The sequence below is a fragment of the Arabidopsis lyrata genome (genome assembly GCF_000004255.2).
Source record: "Arabidopsis lyrata subsp. lyrata unplaced genomic scaffold ARALYscaffold_2, whole genome shotgun sequence".
Classification (NCBI taxonomy): Eukaryota; Viridiplantae; Streptophyta; class Magnoliopsida; order Brassicales; family Brassicaceae; genus Arabidopsis; species Arabidopsis lyrata.
The window spans coordinates 7928643-7953912 of record NW_003302554.1 but is presented as its reverse complement, the minus strand read 5'-3'; the positions used below and the strand labels follow the sequence as shown (position 1 = coordinate 7953912).

The window sequence follows — 25270 nt, the reverse complement described above, 5'->3', positions numbered from 1 at the left end:
TGAAGCAAACATCCTCGTAATGTAATCTCATGATTAGTTTAGTGTTGAGTCTACACCTTTTATTTTTTGTTATCAAAATACTAGAATATGGGGTTCCAACTCAAAATCAATCGGCAATGAGTGGAGTAGTCCATATATCTTATATTATATACTAGTCAAAATTCCTTATATTTTCCAATATGGGATAATAATATATCTAATACAAAGATGTTTTGTATTTTAGAGTAGAAAACTTTCTTCTACTAAACATTAGAAATAATAATTATTCTAGTTTTCTCAAGTTATTTTTCTTCTTCATGCCTAAGAGTCACAACCTAAGAGTGAAAGTAAGAAATCAAGTCCAGTACAATCGAAAACTAAATTTAATTTTCGTATGTATTTAATTTCTATCAATTAAAATTTGTAATAACTCTAACAAAATTAAGATTTTCGATGATAAAATCAACGATCAAGATTTGATGTTGTAAACCCGATTAACACACCCTTATTCTTTTCGACCTGCGATTTATCTGAACTATAGTAGCAATTAAATTACATTTTCATCCTTAATGAGAAATGTTCATTTGGTCTAAAGGCTAATGATATTTGAATGTAATTTCTTACAAAAGAAAGTGTAAAAACTTATGAGTACTTCTCGATTAATAGTAGTATAGGATTTGATTAAATATGATTCCTATTAAAAATTGGGGAAAATGTCATTTAAATCATCAGTTTACCATTTTTGTTGGTTTAAAGCATCAACTCTGGACCTAGTGATTTAAATCCTCAGTTGTATGTTGACTTTCAATTTAATCTCTAATTTTCGTTGACAAAGCCAATTGAGGCACATCGTTAACTGGCCAAACGGAACAATCAGACGTTGTTATGTGTCTGTTTAATATGTATGTTAATTATTGAAACGACGTCGTTTTCAATCAAAGAAATCCCCAAATTCAAACTCGAACCCTAGATATACGATATCAAAATTAGAAATACAAAATCAATAATTCTCTCTCGTTTTCTTCTCTAACCCTCTCGATTTCTTCTCAAATCCCGATCTCATCTTAATTCCTCAAGATTTGTTCTTTCGATTCTGATGAGTTCTAGCTCCGAGACATCAACAGTACTCGGTGACCGTGGAGTGCCGTCAAAGTGTGTGTCTGGGTTAGGTGTAACGATCTTTACATCGAAAACTCAAGAGAATCCTAGCCGACCGTTCTTCCGTTGTCTAAGCAAAAGAGGTGCATCAAGCAAGAGAGATGTAAGTAGCTATTGGTGGTTTATGTTGTTTAAGTGTGTATTGGTAGCTAATGTTGTTTGAATATACAAAATGGTCACTTGTTTAAGTGGGTCGAGGATGTTGTGTATGAAGAGGTAGAAGATGCATTGCCAAAACTAGGAATCATGGCAAATGAGATTGTGAAAGCCAAATCCGAGGTTAATGAGGTCAATGTTGCAGTCGATTCATCATCCCTCTTTCGTTTGGGACGATGCTTACTCTTCTTCCTCGGTGCCATCTGCCGACCTAGATACGAGAGAAAGCTTCAAATTCGAAGAAGTAGAGAGAAAATCGCAAAGGAAGAGAGAAATAGATTTAGGGTTTGTGATTTGGGGATTTTCTGGGAATTGGAATCGATTAATCGATTTGGGGGTTTCTTTGATTGAAAACGACGTCGTTTCAATAATTAACGGACATATTAAACAGACACATAACAACGTTTGATTGCTCCGTTTGGCTAGTTAATGATGTGTCTCATTAAAATATGTGATTAAAATGATATTTTTTCATTAAATTTTCCAATTCATGCCAATTTCCCTGGAAAAAAAAACAAAAACAAAAACAAATAGAATTTGTTGTTTACTTCAGCTGGGGTTTTTCTTTTTTCTTAATTTCCAAGAATCGTCTCTTCTCTCTATTTCTCCAATTCCCAAATATCAACAAGAAGAAGCAGCAACGATGTGGATTGAGATCATCTGCGGTCTCGTCATCTACAAACTCGTCCGTCGTTTCTTCTACGACGACGAATTCTCCGACGTCGAGACTTCCGATTCCACTGCTCTCTTCTCCGTTGCTCACAGGTTCCCAATTTCCCCATCCTCCATCTTCGATTCTCGATTTACCTATAGAGATTTCACTGAACTTGATTTTGATTTCCATTGAATCGCAGACTTGAGAAACTTTATGGTGGAAAAGCTTATGTAGGACTTCGAATTCCAGATGCCGACACTGCTTCTAGACAGGATATCGATGTTGTTCTTGTTACTAAAGGAGAAATTGTAGTGATTGCTGTGAAGAATCTATCGGGGATTGTTACGGTAACTAGTGATGGTAGCTGGGTTTGTGAAGGTGGCAAGCATCATACCACTGAGTCTTTCCCTGATCCTGTGAGTTTTGTTTGATTCTTTGTGCAATGATTACACAATGCTTCTAGTGATTAGATTGTCGTTGTTGTGTTTCTGAGTGATTCTCTATGATTTGATGTTTTAGATTGATAAGGATTCATGAAAAATCCGAGTTATATTGGAACTCTAGTACTATTCTTGTTGCATAATTATGTCACTGTGAGGAAATATCACTGATTCCTTTTGGAGGCTTGTAGAGCTGTTATGTTTAATGTTTTGGATACAGTGAATTGGAAGTTATTAAAGCTTTGAACTACGAAATGGATACGTTCATTTCATGTAAGGTCTTCTTCGGACAACATAACTGTAAATGTGTGTGTTTTGGCAAAGTACAGAGTATGGCTGTCACTTGATTAGATTATGAAACATTTTATGACTGCTGGTGAAACAGTTGATTCTTGTTAATTGTACGAATGTGCTTGGTTATCCTTTCTTTTCTCCTGAGTCGTTCTTACACTTTCCGTTTCAAGTTTCTTGAGTTTTCTTGACTTAGCAAAGTTGACTTGCATCTTGCACCTATGCAATTTTGTTTCTAACTAATAGATGTGTGTTTTCTCAGCTGGCGGAGGTCAAGAAACAAGCTTCAGTTCTTGAATCATATCTTGAGCAGAGGGGAGTTACTTTACTAGAAGGAAATCTATCTTGCAAAGTTGTCATTCCCAATCCAAGTTTTCGGTATGTATCGTTATCCTTGCTACCGTCGGTTTCTTCATGTTTGGAAGAGCTAGACAAGAAAACAATCAATTTTAAGTAGAGGCATCTTATAGTGCGTGCCTGGGCGTGGCTATCTTAGTCTGTGAAGACATTCTTTATTTTCCTAGCCGTGCATAAACGTATGTTTTTTTTTTGTCTTTCAGTACAATTCATGCATTCCCGAGTGAGGTAATTACCTATGAAGATTGGCAACAGCTGAAACCAGCATCAAGAAGTAAAATTTCTGGTTGGGTTAAAGGCGCATTCAGCACAGGAAAAGAGATGCAGGAATCATCGCATCAAAAACTTAATTTCATCCTTGGCACAGCACCAACGTGGGATAGGTCATACATTTCATCTTTATTGACATTCAATTTAAATATTGTCCGAGTTGGTAAGAGTTTTGGGTCCTCTTGAACCCTCAATGAAGTAGTTGTGTTCAAAGAGTTTTCATTTGAAGTTGATTATGCTGCAGAGTGGAGCTTAAAAGTAGCAAAATTGTGTTAGGGGAATTCCTTGAGTTTAAAGGAAAGCAGGAAGATACCCTGGCTTTAAGAAATATCAAGAGATCAAAAGTCGATCATGTCTCTATTCAGAAAACAAGCATGTTTGGATTAGGTAATTTCTCTTTAGACCTTCATTATTTGTTTACGTTCGCGATTGTGTTTACATTGACAAATGAGCTATGTAATTAATTAAAAAATGATTTGGGTTGCAGCTCCTTCGAGGTTGCAGGTTCTGTATTCGTATAGGGACTACAGAAGTGAAGGCAGTTCAGGGGCAGAGTCGAAAGAAGTGACCGTCCGGTCAAGCACTGAGGTTTTGTTTCAGCCACGAGACTCCACAAAGATGAAGAAATTCAAGCTATCGTCGCTCGTCTCCATTTCACTAAGTGCCTAACTGTGAAGTGAGCTTATTAGTATGCAGCAGAGGGAAGTTGTTTATGGTCTACTATGTGAATGACATTGTCTATGACTGAGCTTACTATTATTCACAAGAGTACCAACCTTCTTATGGAAATGTTTTCTTCTTATATTACATGCTACAAAGCCTTACATGAAAACGTTTCATATTTGGAAACTTCGTGGTGTTTAGAATAACAAGAAAAAACAACAAATCTTCTTAATAAGCAACTCTGCTTCTATACAGAATCTTGCAGATAATGAATGAAATGTTCAATATTTGCAGTACGCTAAAACAACTTCAAGAAACAGAGAAAACGACAATAAGAGAACAAAGATCAAAGGGCAGTGTCTAATGTCATAGACAATTCATAGACAATCTAAATCTTGATTTGTAGCCATGTGGAAGCATAGATCAAATATATAGAGCTATGCTCGTAAGAAATTTTAAGAAGATGAATATAAACCAAGAAAAGCCCAGTTGCAAAGAGATCATCTTCCTCTACTTTTGACTGCTGCTGCTTGTACTCTTCTTTTTAAGCAGGTTTCCGAATTTCCGGAGCAAAGGTTTCTTCTTCTTCATATGTTGTTCCTTTAAGAGCAGATTTCCGGAATCTTCAGTGTGGTCTGTTGAATAAAAGCCATTGCTGTACTGATCCATGTTCTCACTGCCTTCTGCTTTCGACTCAACTTCCTCTTCCACAGAGTCGAGTTCGGTCTCTCTCTCTGGAGATACTTCACTTTTTTCTATCTTGTAGCTATCCCACATCTTGAATTCAGACTCCACACGGTCTTTCTCTACATTCCCTTCTCCTTCAGTTCCGTGAGCTACCCTATGAGTTGCTGCTCTTTCACCCATCAAATGTTTATCAATTGCTTCCATTGGACTTTCTTGTATCATATGCTCTCTGCTTCTGTGTTGAAAAGGATCAGTCTTTGCCTTTTCCTCTCCAATACTAGGCCCATTTACTTCCGAAAACTGAACTAAGTCATAATCTTTTCCGATGCTGGTGTGCTCACCGTTTCCAAGCTTTGATGATTCTTCCATTTTCTCAAGGGCGGCAGCTTCCCTGCCTTTTAGCTCAGTTTCTTTTTCAAGTAAACTCTCTTTCAGCTTCGACAACTCCTCTATTTTCTTTGCTGCTAAAGCATCCTGCGTTTTAAGCTCTTGGTTTTCTTGAGTAACTCTTTGAAACTCACTTTCCTTTTCAAGCCAACTTTGCTCAAGATGTAACAACTCATCAATCTTTTTCAAAGACGAAGCCTCCTTGGCCTTAAGCTCCTCGTTTTCATGAAAGACACCCTGCAGTTCGTTCTGCTTATCGATCAAACTCTGTTTAAGATTTGTCAACTCTTCAATCCTCTGGAGGGACAAGGCTGCTTCAGCCTTGAGCTTCTCATTTTCAACATTTGCAGCCTGCAGCTCCTTTTCCTTGTGAATCAAACTTTGTTTCAGATCTGACAGCTCGTCTATCGTCTTTAGTGATGAAACCTGCTTGGACTTCAGTTCCTCATTCTCGCAGACGACAGCCTGCAACTCATTCTCTTTAACGAGCAAACTTGCATTAAAATTTGATAACTCTTCTATCTTCTTTTGGGCAACAGAGTCCTTGGATCTAAGGTCCTCAATCTCCACGACCATACCATGCAACTCATTTTCTTTATTAAGAAGATCCTCTTGCACCTTTGACAACTCCTCAATCTTCTTAAGATAAGCAGCCTCCCTTTCTTTGAGCTCCTCTTTTTCATCAATAGAACTCTGGAGTTTGGTTTCTTGATCAGATAAGATTTCGTGCAACTTTGACAACTCCTCAATCTTTTTAAGATAAGCAGTCTCTCTTTCTTTCAATTCTTCATTTTCCTGAACAACTGTTTGCAATTTGCACGCTTTATCAACTAAGCCTTCATTCAATTCTGACAACTCCTCTGTCTTCCTAAGTAATGTAGCCTCTCTTTCTCTGAGCTCCTTACTTTCTTCAGATATTTTCTGCAGATTGGTTACGTTATCAGCCAAGCTCCCATTCGCTGTTGACAACTCCTCAATCTTCTTAAGGTAAGCAGCCTCCCTTTCTTTGAGATCCTTACTTTCTTGAGCAATGTTTTGCATATTGGATACATTATCAACCAAGTTCTCATTTTCCTTTGACAACTCCTCAATCTTCTTCAAATGAGCAGCCTCCCTTCCTCGGAGCTCCTCAGCCTCTTGATCAATGTGCTGCAGTTTGGTCTCTTTATCAATCAAGCTCTCATTTGCAACTGACAACTCCTCAATCTTCTTAAGATAAGCAACCTCCCTTTCTTTGAGATGCTTACTTTCTTGAACAATGCTTTGTAGATCTGTTACGTTATCAACCAGGCTCTCATTTGCTACTGATAACTCCTCAATCTTCTTAAGATAACCCGCTTCCTTTTCTTTGAGATCCTCACTTTCTTGAATAATGCTCTGCAATTTGGTTGCTTCATCAACCAAGCTTCCATTCGCCATTGACAACTCCTCAATCTGCTTCTTATGAACAGCCTCCCTTCCTTTCAGCTCCTCAGCTTCTTGAGTAATGCTCTGCAGCTTGGTTTCTTTATCAACCAAGCTTTCCTTTACCTTTGACAACTCTTCAATTTTCTCAAGTACAGAACCTTCCCATTCTCTAAGGCTGCTGTTTTCACCAATGATATTCTTTAGCTCTTCTTCTTTGTCCAACAAGCTCTCTTTCAGTTTCATGCTTTCAGCTTTTGCTTCTCCAAGTGTTTCCTGTAGATACTTTATCTCCCCCTCAGCTTCTTTGAGATTATTTTTAAGATTGGCTTCTTCCTCCTTCCTAGCACGTGCATCTTCTTCGCTCTCTTTGAGCAAATTCATCAGCCTGCTTACTTCTACCCGAGAAGACGAATTTTCTTCTTCTGATTTCCTCACACAACCCATCAGATCAAGTTCTTTCTGTTCCCACCCAGCCTTAGAGTTCTTGAACTCGTTCTGGATGCTATCTACAGTACTTTTCAGACTATCAATTTCATTTCTAGCATCCTCAAGCATTTTCTCATACTTTTCATTTGTCTCTTTTGAAGCCACCTTCAAACTGTCAACCTGGGATTCAAAGTTCTTGAGCTCCTCTTGACATGCCAAGAACTTCGCTTTCGCTTCACTTGCTTCAGTAGATGCTTCCTGCAAAGCCAATGTCAAGCTCTTCATTTCTTTCTTGCTCTTCTCTTCTTCCATCTTACAGCGTTCCAATTCTATTGAAAGTTCTGTCTTTTCATTCAATAGAGTCTGAATATTTGATGCTGCAGCCTTTTCATTGTCCAAGGCCTTAGTTTTTTCCTCTTGGGAGGTCTCAAGCTCAGCTTTTATTGATTCAAGAAGTTTTTCCATCGTAGATGCTTCTTCTTTTGCGATGCAAACCTGGCGTCCAGATTCCTCAAGATCTGTTCTCTGCGCTTCAATTGTTTTCTCTAGCAACTCAACCTTTTCTTTTTGTGCAGCATTATCTGACTTCGTCTCATGCAGCACATGATTCAATTCATCCAGCTGCTTCATAACCGACTCCATAGACTCTGAAGCAGATGTCTTCGATCTATTTGATTCTTCAACTTGTTTTTCTAGTTCGTGAACCTTGTTCTTCCATTCTTCTGCTAAGCTATTAGTACAAGATTCAGCCATTTTAGCAGCTTCAAGATCAACGTTAAGCTGTTCAATTAATCCTTCTTTCTCTTTCACACTACCCTCAAGGATACTAACTTTGTCAAGCTCCCCTCTCAACATTTCAATCTCAGACTTCAGCTTAGACACTATCTCATTACCTTCAATAGCTTCTTTTTCTTCCTTTGAACCGAGCAATGCCTTTAACCGGCCTAATTCAGAAGAAAGAATCTCAGCCTTCTCAGCATGGATTTCAGCAATCTTCGTCGCTTCCTCAGCATGGCTTAGCGCCTTGTTTTTAGCATCAGCGGTCATTGACAATTCATGTTTTACCCTCTGGAGTTCTTCTGTGGTAGAGAGGAGAGCTGAGATGTCCAACGCATGCTGGCTTCTAATAGACTCTAGCTCGTTTCTCGAAGTTACGTCCTTGTTCTGAAAAGCTTCAAGTCCAGCCTGTTCCAGTTCAACAGCTCGGAATTTCTCAACCTCGAAACTCTCCTCAGCTCGTTTCTGAGCTGCCAATGCTTCTCTGAGTTTCTCATTGGCTTCTTCTACAAGTTTTTCGGATTCTTTAAGATCATCTATAGCTTTAGCTTTATCTTTCTTGAGCAATTCTATTTGCTCGTCAGCTTTCTTTAAATCCTCCTGAATTTGATTCAACTGAGTCTGCAGCTCCGTTCCTTTTACCAACCGTGAATGCACTTTCTGAAAATGCCAACAAGTTTAACAATCAATTAAGAGGTGAAGAATATGGTAATCATCAATATCTTTCATAGCTAATAAAAACCATAAAAGAAAGATTCATGAATCAGTTAGAGAGTTGTCAGTAACTTGCCTCAGGTGTAGGAATCCGAGAAGGCCGCCGGTCAGGAGTAGGCTTTGAGTTAACTGTTGGAGGAGAACGATCAAGCGAAAGACGAGTAGTTGGCACCGGGGAAGCCGAATTGCCATCAGATTTAGAAGCAGAGAGTTTACTCAGTCGAGGAGGTGGTGGTGATGGTTTACTACGAGGAGTCTCCATCAAACCAGTTCTACAGTAAACAGAACTTATAAGATCAATACAATGTTACATTAACATCAATGAAAAGCTTTTAAATTTATGGATCTTACATTTTTACCTAAACAAGAGTAATAAAGTTCCTAAAAATCACAACTTTTACCAGACTAAATCAACTAAGTACCCAAAAATCACAACATTTACCAGACTAAATCAATTAAGTTCCCAAAATCACAACATTTACTAGACTAAATCAACTACATTCCAAGTAAATTAGAATTAAAATGATCAACTCAACAATTCATCACAAGAAACAGATCCAATTGTCAAATCAAGAATCATCTCAGATCCAATTGTAATAAAAGTAGAAGAAAGAGTAAAAGTACTCACTTGGTTCTAGATGCCATTGTTGCAAGAAAAGAGCTTCAAAGAAAAGAGAAATTGAATTGACAAAAAAAGAATAATAAATGCAGCTAAATTCTCAGCATTGCTGCGAGAAGTCAGATCGATTTCAGGGTCTACTTCTTCTTCAGGACTAGGAAAAACACAAAGTCTTCAACTTTCGATTCAGGGTCTTCTTACAAGAACGCAAAGTCTTCAACTTTAGCAAAAGAATGGTAGGAGAGACTAATAATGAGTAATGGGTTGCGCTGTCTCCATAGTGGTCACCCTCTCTCTCCTTTCTTTTTCTCACCGCTTTTACTTTTTTTTTTTTTTCTACACTAATATATTATGATGACAAAAGAAAAAAAAGAAGAATAATAAAAGCTGTGAGTGAAGTGGACCAAAACAAGTTGGCTTTATTTAATAATGGAGGTGAGAATCAATCTCTCTAACGATCTGATTTAAGACAAGAGAGTTTGAGATCTTGGAGTTGTGTCATGTGGACTTCATGTGCTCTAATCAATCATGTTGATTTTTGTTTCTCTGTTAATGAGATCTGATAAAACTTTAGTTTAAACTTTTAATTCAGTTAATTTATTAACATAATTACAATTAATCCACATGATTTCAAAAGTTTTATCTATTTCTGTTTGAGTATCTAATTTTAGAAAATAAGAAAATATAGGAGAAAATAATTGGTTTAATCAACAATGTGTTTAGAGATTTATACAGAAGCAAATGCAGCCAATAGCACCAATCAAGTCCTTTCACATGCACAGTGTGAGTTTCTCAAAACGAGATAAGTCTACCAACGAGGCAACGACAATTTCGTAAAAATGAAATATTATGAGGCAAATTCACATATAAAGTCACACTGAATAGCCTAAAAAACAATTTGGTCTTTCTGATTATAAGTTGATGTAATGCTTCCGTGATAAACGACACCACCCCATTGTTTACAAGCAGACATCAGTGATTTTCGATAACCCGGTTTATAGTTGCGAAAATATCAAAAGAAATTGAAAGAATTTTCTAGTAATTATTAAATCTTTTTTGGTATGTTAAATTAAATTTCTACTTGTCTGTTACAAAACATTAAAAACTGTAAAAAAAACTGATCATATTTCTTTTATATCGGTTTTGGACCCCAAAATAGTAGGAACGATTTTGATTATATGTATGTCCAATTTTCAAAATAAGTAGAAAAAAACCACTTAAAACCTCATGATAAGTAGAAAAAAATTAAACCACATCAAAATTATTATTTTTTATTTTTATTGGTAGGGTAAAAAGAATTTAAGATCTAAATAATTTGTTATATAGTTTTGATATCAAACTGTATTTTTCTAAAGTTAAGTTCTAAATATTTTTTAAACTTGAAAATATCAAAATACCAAAACGAATGATTTGTACGTCTACCGAGTTTTCTTTTATTCCTCTGCACCACATTTAATGCAATTGTCAACCTCATGTCAATCTGTTAAACTACAATGTAGAGAATTTTAACAATAAATAAATGGGGCTTTTGCAAAAATACCTCTTTTTCAATGCCACTTTTACAAAATGTTTCTTTTTTAAAACCTTATAAAAAATGCTCCTAAAAAATAACATTATTAAAACATACACAAATAAGTATCTAAAATCTTATAAATACTTTAAAATATCTTGTAAAAACCTTTTTCAAAACCTTTAAAAACCTTTAAAATATCTTGTAAAACCTTTAAAATATCTTGTAAAACTTTTGAAAAATCTTTAAAAACCTTTAAAATATCTTGTAAAACCTTTAAAAATACCTTATAAAATCTTATAAATACTTGGATCGAGTTTTCAAGTAATAGTTACCATCCATAAGTACCTTATAAACCTAATAAAATTTTATAAATTTTTCATATTTAAAAAGGGGCATTTTTTAAAATGGACATCTAAAATGGGCATTTTTGAAAAGTGGCACACCAAAAAGGGGTATTTTTAACAATTTCCCTAAATAAATAATGATTGATATTCAGTTACTCCATTTTATTCACTTGTAGATTATTTTATAAAATAAATCATAAAATTTCATATTTACATGTAGTGTTAAGTGGTACACACAATATAGATAAATAGTTTTTTATAAACATTTTGGTACCATGCATTTTACTATCTCTAGAATCATAGTAAAATCATAGTAAAAGATACAAATTCCGCGAATCAAAGCTACGAATCGTAGCCTATGATAGTACAAATCAAAGAGATACATATTCCGCGAATCAAATCAAATAAAACAGATCCAAAGCAAGCAAAACACTACACAAAACGCTAAACGCGAGCAATGAAGCAAATCTATGAAGAAACAGACCTAAACGAATGACGTAAAAAAAGGAGAAAAAGAGAGTCTGCCGCATAAGAAATTTGAATTGTGTGGTCTTTCTGATTGTAGGTTGATGTGATGCTTTTGTGATTAACCACATCACTCCATTGTCTACAAGGAGACATCAATGATCTACGTTATACAAGTATTTAGTTGCGAAAATATCAAAAAAAAAAATTGGTAATCATTAAACCTTTTTGATATGTTATATTAAATTTCTACAAGTCGGTCACTAGAAACTGTAAAAAAAATAACCATATTTATTCTAATCTGTTTTGGACTGCGAAATAGTAAAAACCTTTGATTATATACATGTCCAATTTTCAAAATAAATAGAAAAAGCCACCTAAAACCTCATGATAAGTAGGAAAAAAATAAACCACATCAAAATTATTATATTTATTTTTGTTGGTACTGTAAAAAAATTTAAGATCTATGATTTTTTTTGTAAATTTTGGAGTTAGAGATATGTTTTCATGACATTTGGCTATGTAAGAAAATTTTCTTAACATTATAATCCTATAAACTCACCCCCGGAATTCCATGTATAACTCACCATGTCTTTTTGTTCAACACTTGATTGACCAACATATTTTGTACACTTTTTCTAATAATAATTAGTTATTCCGGCATATTCAACAAAAATGCAAAATAAAAATGTATTCTCTATATAACTCCGCTGGAGAAAGTGCATGAATTATAGAATGTCTATAGCAAATTTGTGTGTGAGCAATGTTATCTAAAGAGTAAAAATTGTGGCATTAAAATAGAAGAAATTATAATGACATCATATATATATATATATGAAATACATGCATTCGTTTTGTCGTCATATTTAGCACATATATCTAAAACCATTTCTCTATAACAAGACAACCTTTTCTTCTTTTTCTTTGGCATCGGATAATCAATCTAAAAAATATTATAACTCAAAATTATGACAATTAACAAAATCCTACAAGTGCATAACACAAACAAATTGTTCAAATCATAAAAGTTAAAAACTTAAATTTAATAAAATCAACATTTTTTTAAATAATAACATTATGAAAAAGACTTTGACGATTTATATTTATTTCTAATAACTTTCAAATTTCATGATGAATATATATGCCTTAATATATAGCCTTGAATGTGTTTCACCAAAAGTCGACACATGAAAATTTATAAGTAATAGGATTTCGGCATGTATTAGTTAATCGGTTATGAGTGAATAAGGTAGTGGGGTATTCATCAAAGTGGTGAGTGAAATATTACATGCCAAAAAAAAATCTGGCAACGTTTTTCTATTGAGTTCAAATGAAAATAAATTTAGTCTGAATTCTGTTACACAATACAAATATTTGTCAAGATTTCGATGGTTACATCCGGGATGGAGGTGATTAGGTTCACAAAATTTTGATGTTTTATAGACGGTTCATAGAGAAAACAACATCTTTTTCAGGAATTTGTTTTTGGGCAAAATCTTATTTCAAAACTAGGATAGTGTTATTACAAAATAAATGTCGAAGTGCCGAATGTCAAAACTAGGAATTTGTTTTTGGGCATGTAATCAAATTCAAATTCATCAATTTCAAATTCATCAATTTCATCAAGAGACTCTTACACATATCCATGGATGCACCAAACCAGACATAATCAAGCAAATTCATTAATGATATGAATTGCCTTATTTGGAACCAAATGCCTTAAATCTCCTTTGGCTTTTACCCAAACTTGTTGGGTACGAAATGGAGACTCTCTACACCTTCGAGAAGGTTCAAGAGTTCACAATTTCATGTCCAAGCTATTTAGATACAAGGAACTTTCATGTTTTCTTCATTTGATCCAAAATCAAAAAATAAATGCAATATCAATCAAAACTTTGATTGATATATTCTTTTTGTTAATTCCTTTTGTAAAAGTCTATATAGGCTCTATATAAGCTCACTACTACTATTGTAAACCTCACCAATCCTTTTTTTTTTATAATAAACTTTGAGTTTTCGTACAAAAATGTGTCTTTTTGTTTTGTTCTGCTTGTGCGGGAATTCTCCTAGAAAGTCAACATAATGGCAACATAATCACCATCTAATAGAGTCCAATTCTACATTCATCCCCTCCGTTCAAGCCGTATGCCTTGATCGTCATTTGATCATAAGTGTTAGACTATAGGAATATAGAATATTTCATTTATGTCGATAATGTCAAATATGTAAACTATAGCCTTGGAGGCTACTCCTCTTGAAACTATATAAGGGTTGCCTCACTAATAGAACATAGACGTTTTGTGATAACTTATCTAATTTGGTGGATAAGAAATATTATATATTCCTATAGTCTAACAATAAGTTTGGTGGATTCCAATCTTATATCAGTATTACCCCACTACATTGCGACGGGCAGCAGTGATGTGGGCGATGAGATGCCCTGATCGACGTTATTTTCATCACAGACTGCTTTAAATTGGTGATGATGGTGTCTACACCAACATAATGACAAACTTTTGCAACCTATCTAATCTAAGTATAGAAGAGTAAGGAAACGTTTTCATTTTTTTTCTTTAACTTTAGTTTTTCGTAGTGCCACTGTCAAATCAGATAAGTTATCACAAAACGTCTATGTTTTCCCGTATCTTATTTCATAATGTAAACAATGTTACTACGGTTTGACTTTTTTGAGTCTTTCTAATAATATATAAATTGTCAAAAAATACAAATATTTGTCATGTTATATATTATATATCTAACATTAATATGTTGGAATTCAAAGGTTCCTTGAAATAAAAAACGTGAAGACTTATAATTGTGATCAATTTTTAATGTTATAATTTGTGTGTATTTTACATTTAGTTTTATATTATAAATTAAGGAACATTGTTTCTATTTTATGCAAAAAAACCTTTCAACTTATCTATTTTTGCAACTTTACTTTCACTTCAACAAAATGCAAATTAGTCATTAAAAATAGGGGCTTTTGCAAAAATGCCTCTTTTTTAATACCACTTTTCAAAAATGCTCCTTTTTTAAAACCTTATAAAAAATGCTCCTAAAATATAAGATTTACCCAAATATGTATGTAACATTATTAAAACATATACAAATAAGTATCTAAAATCTTATAAATACTTTAAAATATCTTGTAAAACCTTTGAAAAACCTTTAAAAACCTTTAAAATATCTTGTAAAACCTTTAAAAACACCTTATAAAATCTTATAAATACTTGCATCGAGTCTTCAAGTAATAGTTACCATCCATAAGTACCTTATAAACCTAATAAAATTTTATAAATTTTTCATATTTAAAAAAGGACATTTTTGAAAATGTACATCTAAAAAGGACATTTTTGAAAAAGGGCACACCAAAAGGGGCATTTTTAACAATTTCTCTTAAAAATAATACACAATCAAACCTTTTTTCGCTACTGTCAAAGTTTGTATAATTGAAGCCCTCGCGATGAAGAGTAAAACTCTACCTTTAAAATTTTAAAAATCTAATATATGTGACCGTAAAAATGTTTATAATATACTTATAAAGGCTATATTGTATATTATTTTTTACTTCATAAGATTAATATGAATTTTTGGAGGTGAAGGGTACAATTACAACAATTAGCGAGATGGACCCTAAATAATTCGTTCTATAGTTTGATATCAAACTGTAATTTTTTAAAGTTAAGTTCTAAATCTTTTTTAAACTTTAAAATATCAAAATCCCAAAACGAATGATTTGTACGTCTACCGAATTTTCTTTTATTCCTCTACACCACATTTAATGCAATTGTCAACCTCATGTCAATCTGTTAAACTACAATAACAATGTAGAGAATTTTAACAATAAATCTAAAATATAGATTGATTTTCAGTTACTCCATCTTATTCACTTGTAAATTATTTTTATAAAATAAATCATAAAATTTCATATTTACAAGTAGTGTTAAGTGGTGCACACAATATAAATAAACATTTTGGCACCATGCATTTTTTATGAACCTGAAATAATAAATTGTTTAAATTATCTTCCTGAACCATATAATCGTTAGCCGATTTTTATATTGACTTTCACGGTATTAGTAACCGGTAAACGGTACTAAGTCATACAATACCGTAGCTATACCGTAATGTTTTATTCTTAAATATGCGCAATGAATTTAAGTATCTGCTATACATTTTTGCAACACTTTTTGGGGTTCCTAATCGGGTCATAATTTTGACCCGGAAATCATTTATTTCGACCCGCAAATTTGACCCGAAAAAAAGCTTTCGGATCCACATTAAATGATACTTTCCAAACAAATCTGACCCGAATTAAACTGATTGATTTCGTATTTATTAGTAAATATAAGTAGTTATAACTTCCATATATTCGCGATCCAAATTATTTGAGACTTTCCTAAAAACAATCTCTGTGGTTGACCGCAAATCTTGAGTTCGGAATTTCCTTAATTTTCGTCAATCGCTGTTAGTATATTTTTTTTTTTTTTTTTTTTTTTTTTTTTTGGGCAAAAACGCTGTTAGTATATCTTTTGGCAAGATTTTCCTACAAAAATGGAAACCACATTAACAATTGCGTTTTGATTTTGTTTAGATTTGTAAACTAACAACAAGCATATTCTCAAGATATTCAAATATTCGAATATTGCCTAAACCAAAACATTTAGAACATTCTATTAACAAGATTATTTTTTTTGTTATATAATGATTTTGCAATCTTCCCTTAAACATGCGTGGATCATTCTAATTTTTGATTCGTATCTATGATTTTTCAGCTTGCTCTCCAAGATATCCTGAAACCGACGCTACCAAAACCTTAGACTAAGAATCTCCTCTATAAATAACAATCTCTACCCAACAATTACCACAACCACAATTTTTCTCATTCTAAACGATCCCTCTGAATTCTTATCTATCTAGCAAGATATTTATTTTGCATACCTCTAGAGATGTTTTACCGTACAAGTTTGCATAGCGTGTTTCAATTGAGGATCCTGCATACATGAAAACAATACAAAATGATGGTGAGCAGAAGGAAGATGTGAACATTACGGAGAAGATGGTAGACTCAAAGAAGCTGCTTGGTCTTAAGGTCAAGATTGAGGAGTGAATTAATTTTGGTGTTATGTTTTGGAGTTGAAGTTTGCAATTTTATTGTTTTGTTTCATTTTCTTTGATTATCTTGCAGACATCACACCAGAATCTAGGATTTTTCAACTTAAATAATACATAATTCACTCCATAAGCAATCATTATCATAATCTACACTAAGAATATATTAGTATACCGATTCATTTTCCCTTTCTTTTTGATATTCTCTACTATTTTAAAACGGCTAATATATATATATATATCTATATATATATATAATCACTTTTACTTTTTCAAATTGTTAACAAGATCGTTGATGGTACAACGACTCCAAGGATTAGAAGTGATACTGTGGATTACCATCTAAATGATAATTTTTCCAATTGTTGACACTATAATACTTTCATGTTTTTTTCATTTTCTCTTTTTAGAATTCTATTTTCATTATGCTCTCATATAAGATCCAGACAACAATGTTAAATCATATTACAGCTGCAAACAATCATCGAAAAAAATCTGATTTTATCTAGAATGTTAATGTTAAAGTACTAACATTAATTGTCTGCTCTCGGGAGATAAGCCATTAGTGCCGGTACGTGAGTTAATTGTATATCCATGGCAGTAATCACCTATAATGCAAAACAATTGTTAGTTTTATATTCAAGTCTGACCATATGAATTATGTATCCAAGATGATAATGAACTCTTATATTTGTATACTACCGTATGTGTATTATTAAGAGATGCAACATGTTCTTTCTTGATTGCCTAAATCAATCTAGCTCTAGATACAATTAATTTTGATTTCAAATCGAAGAAATCTATATCTACAAGAGATAAGAAACAAAGGAGAAGATCTTACCTAGGGATTTAGAAGAAACATGTTTCAAATCGGAGCATGTTCACCGGCCATCTTGTAGATTCGATTACATGATCGGAAAATAGAATCAAAATTGATCAACTGAATCCATCTTGAATTAGCTCGGAGAGAAATCGACAATTTCCTCGATCTGTTGTACCAGTCGGCAGTCGGCGATTTTTTTTTCTTCGTTTTTCCGTTTTTTTTCTCAGGTAAACGTTTATCTTTTTTTTTAGTCTATTCCATGTCTTTTTCTTTAAGAAAAACTTTAATCAATTTGGACGAGAAGATAATATGGTGGGACGGGTTTGGATTGATATTAATATGTGACAGTATACCACATGTGAAATCCTAGAATTAACAAATCAAAATACGATTATACAATCTGTAACACTAAACAAGACAAATACAACTTAATTTTTTTAATTTTTAGTTACAACACATGTGACCCGCGATATACGACAAAAAATACTATACACAATAAATTCATCAGTTTATAAAAAAAAAGATTAAAAAAAATCAAATAATTAACCCACGGTGTACCGTCATACAGATCAAAATTTAATTTCTCCTTAATAAAATCAAACTATCATACAATTTATATTGATTAAAATTAATGTTATCCTTTACATCTATATAAGTCATATAATACAAGATAATTAAAATCTGAGAATTATATTACCAATGTAAACAAATTGACATTTAACATATAAAAGCCAAGTTCACCTATTCCAAATATCCATCTTACTATAGAAACCAGCTATATGTTTACACATTATTGAACTTTTAAAAATTAAATAATTTTTAGATATGTAGTATCAATTAGACGATTAATATAAATGGAAATAATTTTTATGTAACACATATGACCCGATTAAAACATGATATAATGGTTAATATCGGAAACTTATAACGCAATCAAAATCCCAACCATCATACATAAATATATATATATTACCACAAACAACAATCAAAATTATATACAACCAATTATTATTTTCCTATAAATAACAAATAATAAAAATATTTAACCCGCGGTGAACCGCGGGTCATATCCTAGTTTGAGGCATTATATTTAGATTCCATCATCGCAGAAATATTCATCAATTGGTTATATTTATATTTATTTTACGTCATGAACGGGTTAAGATTCAATAGCATAAAGTCTAAAAATGGAAAATCCATAGTATGTATATTCAATATTTGAAACTCTGTAAATCTGTAATGATTCAACAAAGTTGTTTGTATGTTATCTGCTATGAGAAGTCTTGGTGTAAAAAAAAAAAAGTCTTGGTGTTAGAAAAAAAGAGTGATAGTGCAAGGTTATTTCTCATGATTAATGTCTCATCGCTTTAGCCAAGACTTCTAGATTAAGTTCTGATTTTGTTTTTTGTAAACTTCACATTTACTTAAACTAAATACCCAATATGTCTGATTTAGATTTTTATTGTTGGTGTTCATAAAAAAGAAAGTAGTGTTTGACTCTTGCGGTTCACCATCTTTGATTGTAACCATAAGATTGTGAGTAGCATTGTAGCAATAACAAGATATATTATTTACCAAAGAAACCTAACTTTAGAAAAATGTGGAACCAATGAGGAACAATCAAACTGACGACAAGTTCTTACCCACATTTGTACTTGTTGCCTGAATACGTAATGGGTTTTATGATTCTCACAATTTTAGATGAAAGATGAAGCAAAAGAGAGAGAGAGAGCTAGAGAAAAAGGCGTGAGAGTCTGAGAGAGATGAAAGAGATAATTATTAGAGAAATCTGGTTTTTTCTGGTTTAATTGGTTTTGTTTTTTAATAATCGGTTAAGTAAATAGTAAACCGATGAAACCCAGGAATGTGGATTAATAGATCTAAAACTATTAATTCAGAGAGATTTAGATACAGAACTTTTGCTTCGGGGAGAAATAGATATATAACTTTTGTTTCGGAGATATATAGATCGGAGTCATACTTTGGGCTCTATCTATCGTGATGCGATAGTTCTCGTGGGGAAATAGACCGTTTTCCGAATTTTCATGACCAAACTAAAAAATTCCTAAACACTTAAATGTAAATCACAAGTCAACTGCTGGTTACTTATAATTCTCTCATTTCACTTATATACCTATTGAGGCAATTGCATCTATTCTCACTCAACATCAGACCAATTCATATTTTCACTCCTTTTAAAGCAACCATTGAAACAAGATCATTCCTAACAAATAGACATATAATCGTCTGTGAAGATCAGTCGTTTGCGGAATTTTCTCACGTCAAATGATTCTGGCACTCTTATTCACAAAACCCACAGAAGCTGTAACACAACAGTTCACTCTGTAGCTATGTTCAATGCAAGAAGTGGTTCAAGACAGTACCCAGAAGAAAGATCACAAGCTAAGTCTTTTATTTCATAGAAAGGCTAAGATAATGTAAGATTATTTACATGATGTTTTTATGGAAAAAGGCTTATGAGAGCTCACTCATACATCAGTCATCATATGAAATGTGAGGGTTGGTGACACAACCTGGTGCATTAGGATCTTCTGCGCCGCAACAATCGTAGAACTTGGCTGCATACGGTGGATCCTCTGGTTTCAATTCATAGTACCTTCATTCATTGATGAAAAACAAGTTTTAGTTGATAGTACAAGTAGAAGCCATGATTTGGAATGAATATATATTCAGTTTGGAACACATAAAACAGACATGAAATAACAAATCTCAAGAACCAAGAACCATGAACACCAGAAATATACTCATTCGTTGCACGTAACAATAAGAGCTCATCAAAGGATACTTAGTGCTTGCTATGTTGGTACTACAATGTGTGGAACAGAGAGAACCACAAACAGAGGAAGTAAGTAAATAAAGAAGGAGCCATAATGGAACAGACTCATACAATCCTTCCTAGTCCAAAGTTTCTTAATATAATAAAACAAGGAACATAGAATCAGATGATAAATCTCTAAGCTGTATTCTTCTCCACTCTTTATTTATGCAATTAACCGTCGGCTAAAGTGTAGGCCAATAGACAGCTTGAAAACTTGTCGAGATCATTTCTTATCCTTAGTCTCGAAGTTTAAGAGTGATGACAATCATTATACAGCTTCATGATTATGCCTAAAGCTCAACTATCTCATTTTAACTTCGAATTAATATTACAACAAACCAGGATTTGGTAAACAAACTTGATGTAAAGAGTTTGAAATGGACAAGGCAAATATAAACAGTAGCTTGTTAAATCTGCAAAGAAGGCTAAGAGGTAGTTTCAAATCAACAAAACATGACCTTTGACCCTGATGATGGAACAAATAGCCATTGAAGTTTGATGATCAGCTATCACTTCACCACTATCGGGTACAGATAATTACCAGAATCTACTGTATCTAACTAAATTGGCTATAGATCCAGAACCTTGATACAATAAAGTGGATTGCTTTCAAAACCCATTACCAAAATATGTGCTTTGCCATCAAAAATTAGGGAATCAAACTGTTTGGGATGTGAATTTCTTCATTAGTGAACAGAATTAGGGTTTTTAGGAGACGTAACCTTTTCTGGTCATCGTGACGACGACAAACAAAGAAGGAAGGATGAAAACGGCAAGAGGAAGTGTCGTTTGAAGAATCTGTGTAGCTTTTTTTGCACCTTTGGCACAACTTCTCCATTTCCTTCGTCTCCATTGTTGATGAACACTGAAATCAAATTCTAATTTCTGTGGCAGCTCAAATGGATCGAATTCCGGTTAACCGGAAGTTTCGTTTTGGCTTTTTTTTTTTTACCGGTAAATCAGTAATCTACGTTTTAGCCGATGATGAGCTGTTTTTGTTGTGATTGACTTATGGGCCTTAATGGGCTTATTGGGTTTAGTTTATTTTTAAACAAAAGAGCTCAAACTTTTTGTTAAATAAATTGTGTTATTACAAGAAAAACGTTCCGTAGCTTAATGATTTTTGAATATTTTTAACACATGCATCAAATATAACATACACATGAAATATAAATGTTTGATAAATATTGTGAATGGTAAAAATAATAGAATCACATAATGAAAAATAGTATACTATACATAATCTAGTTTAATGAAATTAGTTGTTTGAACAAAAAAAAATTCGTGCATCCTTCCATATTTATTACTAGGTCCGGACCCGCACATACGTGCGGGGTTTTATATTTTGAAAGATGCGGGTTGAATATTTTTTGTATAACGTATAGTGAAAACGGGTCTAACATTTAGTGTTGGAAAACGTATGTATGGGGTTTTTTGTTTGATTGGTTAAAAATATTGGAAAGAATAATTAGTAAGAATTTAGTAATTTTGATTGGTGAATGATTGGATATCTTGGTTTGGTTTTGTTGAATTATTGAGAAAGTTGCAAAATTGGTTGTAATATTTGTGAAACGAAATTATTATTCTGAGTTTTATTGTATATTTTTATTTCTTAAACTAAAAAATGATTTGTTTGGTGAAATAAAATTATTGTTTGTAATTTGATGCATATTTCATAAATATAAATGATTATAATTCAGATAAAGGCCCGTTAATGATTCCCCTTTTAATTAGGATTGGGCTGGATTTTTGATAGACCCATTTAGAGATCCATGGTTTCGTTTTTGTTTTTTAATACAGAATCAAATGTTTTTTTTTTCTTTTGGACAGAAGTGATTATAGCACGATTCTTTGTCTTATGGTCTTCAAAGAATGAATCCCTAAAAATCAGAAGCTTTTCCGATTTCTCAATCAATGTCAAAAGTTTCGATCATCAATCGAGTCTCTGTACATATAATTTCCATATCAGATTCGGAATTTCTCCAAAGAGGTAAGGTTTTTAGAGATTCTTCTTCAATCAATCTATTTTTATAATCTGTTGATTCATTTACAATCTTTGTAATTCTGTGTTTCAACAGAGATCTTGGGCTATTACTGTGGGTATACGAACTTGCATGAGTAAGTATTTTCAATTATATTTGTTGTTTAGATCCGTAATTGCATGTCTATAATTTTTGTGTTTATTCGGGTAACTCTATCTATTATCAAAATCTTCTATGCGTTGGAGTGAAAAGAGGCTATAATTTGATTTTGTATAGATTTAGGCAATAGATTTTGTTTCCTAATATTTAATTTGTTCCTAAATTGATTTTAGATAATGATTGGATGATGATTTTGTCTGAGGAAGACGATTTACAAAGTTAAGCTTTCTATTACAGCTCTTACATAACAAAACAATGTCTTAATATATATGGTTCTGATTTTACCAAATACAATGTTTACAGAGAAAGCAAAATATTCGAGTTGATTTCAATCTGAGAAGACAAATTTGATGTCCTTTAGTAGCCATAACGGAATCTGGAAGCTATTTTAAAGGTTAGATTATGTAATCTCTTTCTGAAATTGTAGAGTTGTTATATAAAACATATAGTTGTCAATCTATACTTTTAAATATTGATATTGCGTAGCTTAACAATTATGAGTACAATATAGTTTTTAGAAAACTTACTTAAATTTAGGGAATATACTAATTAAACTTTTTATGGAAAACAGAGTAAAATAGAGATTAAATACAAAAGAAACAAATAGGGTAGGTTTAAGTCGATTACAAAAGGAGTTTTCCATACCTCCAAGGAAGTTTTTAAAAAGACAGAGTTCATCTCCTCTAAAAATGTAAAAAGAAACAACATAAACTAAGAGAAACTGAAGTAACCTTGCAAATCCAATCCCTCCTTCCTTCACATGTTAGTTCTCATCAACCATCTCCATCATCACATCCTCTTCGTCACTTGATCCATCGTCGAATGATCGCCTGCAAAAAAACATATGCTTTATGTTTACCTAGGCTATGAATCTCAACCAAAATATAAGCCAATTATAAGAGAATTTTTAACTTACAGATAACTTGGAATGTCAAGTTCATAAAAGATTGGATCAATGTATAGACGTGAACAGCCATATTCACTCATTAAAACATTGTTTCCTATAGGAAAAAAAAAAGATTCAGTCAATGTAACTAATAAAATTGTAAAGTCAGTTCATAAAACTATAATAAGAACCAACCACAGTAAGAAGTTATTCTCCAGAAACGCAAGACTGCAACAATCTTATCATAGTTGTAGTTTATTCCGCTTATTTTCTGAGACCAAGTGTTCACAAAGAACTCACACCACTTTCCCACAGCTACGCATTTTATTGTCTCCCCCCTAGATTAAAAGTTTAATTTCCAAACAAAAGAACAGTCAATCCAATTTCTTAAAGTAATTTAAGAACAACCATTGAAATTCTGTTATAGAGGGTAAACTAAACTTACACATTATTTTTAATTTTGAAGCAGACATAGCGAGATTCATAGTCTGTTTCTCCTCTGCGACACACATATGGAAACCTTCCTATGGTGGAAACAGCAGAGATAACTCCCATAGCATCTAAGTAAAAATTAAAGGAAAATGGTCATATAAGTCTTCATATATAATAAATCTTGGTATAAAACATTTAATTTCACAAATTATTACCAAAGACAGAGTTTTTATCATCTTCATGAGCATTTATGACAGTATCAGGCCAAACAAAGTTCCAGTAATTGTTCCAAGACTTAGATCTAACAGGCCACATGGTAGTTCCACTCAAAAACTTAACCTGAAGTGGCATAGTTGAATATCTGACTTGGTTTTTAGGTATGATGACTTGAAAGTCAGTCATGTAGTACCAAACGTCTTGTTTGAGTCCTCGCTGAAAGTTCCAGAGGTAGTAACCTTGTGGAATTGTTGCGTCCATTAAATTCCCCTATACAAAGGAAAGAAACAAATTAGATAAGTAGTTTTTCAACCCTAGAACATGATTTTAAAAAGGTGTAAAACAGAACAATAGAATTAGAAACAAACCTTCTCATCTGCGAGAATCATTGTAGTTAGATCACCATTGAAAGGAGGATTATGATGCCAGATACTCATTATCTTAACACAAACCCTCCACTTTGTGGAATGTCTTCGCAAATCAGAGAGAAGGTGCATTTTCTCCATAGTTTCTAAAAGATTTTGTTTTGCTTTCAACTGGGAAGATATCTCTGTAAATCTAAAATCTCTCAACGCATATATATAGATATAGATATATTGGTTAAGAGACGCAAAGGATTAAAATAAAAAGAAAAGGAAACTGAATCGTTAATAGAATATATAAAATATAAAAATTTGAAAAGACTGATGCAAATCATTGCTAATTATTACAAAAGGATACAGTTTACATTTTTCAAGATACACCCAACGATTTAGATTTGCCTAGATTGTATAAACCGTCAAATATGGAAGTTTCTTTAGTTTTTGTTATTCATGATAGATTTTTTATATAATAGATTATATATAAGTAAAATATATAAGTAAATATGTACTTAAATAATAGTATCGATTTTTTGTAACAGGATCTAGATTTGCCTAGATTGTATAAACCGTCAAATATGGAAGTTTCTTTAGTTTTTGTTATTCATGATAGATTTTTTATATAATAGATTATATATAAGTAAAATATATAAGTAAATATGTACTTAAATAATAGTATCGATTTTTTGTAACAGGATCTAGTTTTTGCTATTTGTTAGTTACAATTATAATGGTACTGATGCTAGATAATTCTATGTTTACAGACCAGGCAACATCTTTAAAGAAGGCAAATGTGAAAGCAATGATAAAGCCAGTCCAGCTTCTGAAAGCACTGATAAAGGTTAGTGAGGTCTAAATGATTCAAGAAGTATTTAGATCCACAATTAAATATGAAGTTGTCGTGATGTGTTAATTGTTTTTCGAAAATGATTTTACTATATTCTCTGTTGACATGTATGTTAAATTCTGCAATTGGTTGATAAGATATTAAAGTAATACTACTTGTTTATATGAATTAACAGAATATTTAGATTCTGTATATGTTTTTTGAATTAGTAAACTTTTAATAGTTTACCTTTTTGTACTTAATATGATTTAAATGTAAATGAAAAATTATTTAAAACAAAGTTATGCTGATATTAATAATCAAA

The 25270-nt window shown here is 32.6% G+C and overlaps 3 protein-coding genes and 1 long non-coding RNA gene across 4 annotated transcripts; 1 reads left to right on the top strand and 3 right to left on the bottom strand.

Annotated features, from left to right (window-relative positions):
• Window positions 1–1840: 1840 nt before the first annotated feature.
• LOC9322857 lies at window positions 1841–4155 on the top strand. Its single transcript, XM_002888255.2, has 6 exons — window positions 1841–2058; window positions 2148–2364; window positions 2942–3057; window positions 3240–3419; window positions 3551–3693; window positions 3794–4155. Exons 1-6 carry the CDS (start codon window positions 1937–1939, stop codon window positions 3973–3975), a joined length of 960 nt encoding a protein of 319 aa, XP_002888301.1. The 5' UTR covers window positions 1841–1936; the 3' UTR covers window positions 3976–4155.
• A 62-nt stretch (window positions 4156–4217) lies between these two features.
• On the bottom strand, window positions 4218–9310 carry LOC110230927 (putative WEB family protein At1g65010, chloroplastic). The gene is made up of 3 exons (XM_021035218.1): window positions 8996–9310; window positions 8444–8639; window positions 4218–8313 (listed from the first exon to the last, which is right to left on the bottom strand). The coding sequence occupies exons 1-3, from the start codon at window positions 9010–9012 to the stop codon at window positions 4480–4482; spliced, it is 4047 nt and encodes a 1348-aa protein (XP_020890877.1). The 5' UTR covers window positions 9013–9310; the 3' UTR covers window positions 4218–4479.
• Window positions 9311–19567: 10257 nt separating this feature from the next.
• LOC9322856 lies at window positions 19568–21048 on the bottom strand. Its single transcript, XM_002886744.2, has 2 exons — window positions 20808–21048; window positions 19568–19863 (listed from the first exon to the last, which is right to left on the bottom strand). Exons 1-2 carry the CDS (start codon window positions 20936–20938, stop codon window positions 19743–19745), a joined length of 252 nt encoding a protein of 83 aa, XP_002886790.1. The 5' UTR covers window positions 20939–21048; the 3' UTR covers window positions 19568–19742.
• A 1951-nt stretch (window positions 21049–22999) lies between these two features.
• LOC110230961 lies at window positions 23000–23474 on the bottom strand. Its single transcript, XR_002334055.1, has 3 exons — window positions 23308–23474; window positions 23143–23227; window positions 23000–23056 (listed from the first exon to the last, which is right to left on the bottom strand). It is a non-coding gene; the product is annotated as an uncharacterized LOC110230961 (long non-coding RNA).
• Between the last annotated feature and the right edge of the window lie 1796 nt (window positions 23475–25270).

Excerpts from the sequence above, each read along its gene's own strand:
- LOC9322857 (XM_002888255.2), top strand. The coding sequence starts at position 1,937 with ATGTGGATTGAGATCATCTGCGGTCTCGTCATCTACAAACTCGTCCGT. Across the intron at positions 2,365-2,941 it reads CTGAGTCTTTCCCTGATCCT|CTGGCGGAGGTCAAGAAACA; the intron begins GTGAGTTTTGTT and ends GTGTTTTCTCAG. Across the intron at positions 3,058-3,239 it reads ATTCCCAATCCAAGTTTTCG|TACAATTCATGCATTCCCGA; the intron begins GTATGTATCGTT and ends TTTGTCTTTCAG.
- LOC110230927 (XM_021035218.1), bottom strand. Across the intron at positions 8,314-8,443 it reads CTCGGATTCCTACACCTGAG|AAAGTGCATTCACGGTTGGT; the intron begins GCAAGTTACTGA and ends TGGCATTTTCAG.
- LOC9322856 (XM_002886744.2), bottom strand. The coding sequence starts at position 20,938 with ATGGAGACGAAGGAAATGGAGAAGTTGTGCCAAAGGTGCAAAAAAAGC. Across the intron at positions 19,864-20,807 it reads CGTCACGATGACCAGAAAAG|GTACTATGAATTGAAACCAG; the intron begins GTTACGTCTCCT and ends CAATGAATGAAG.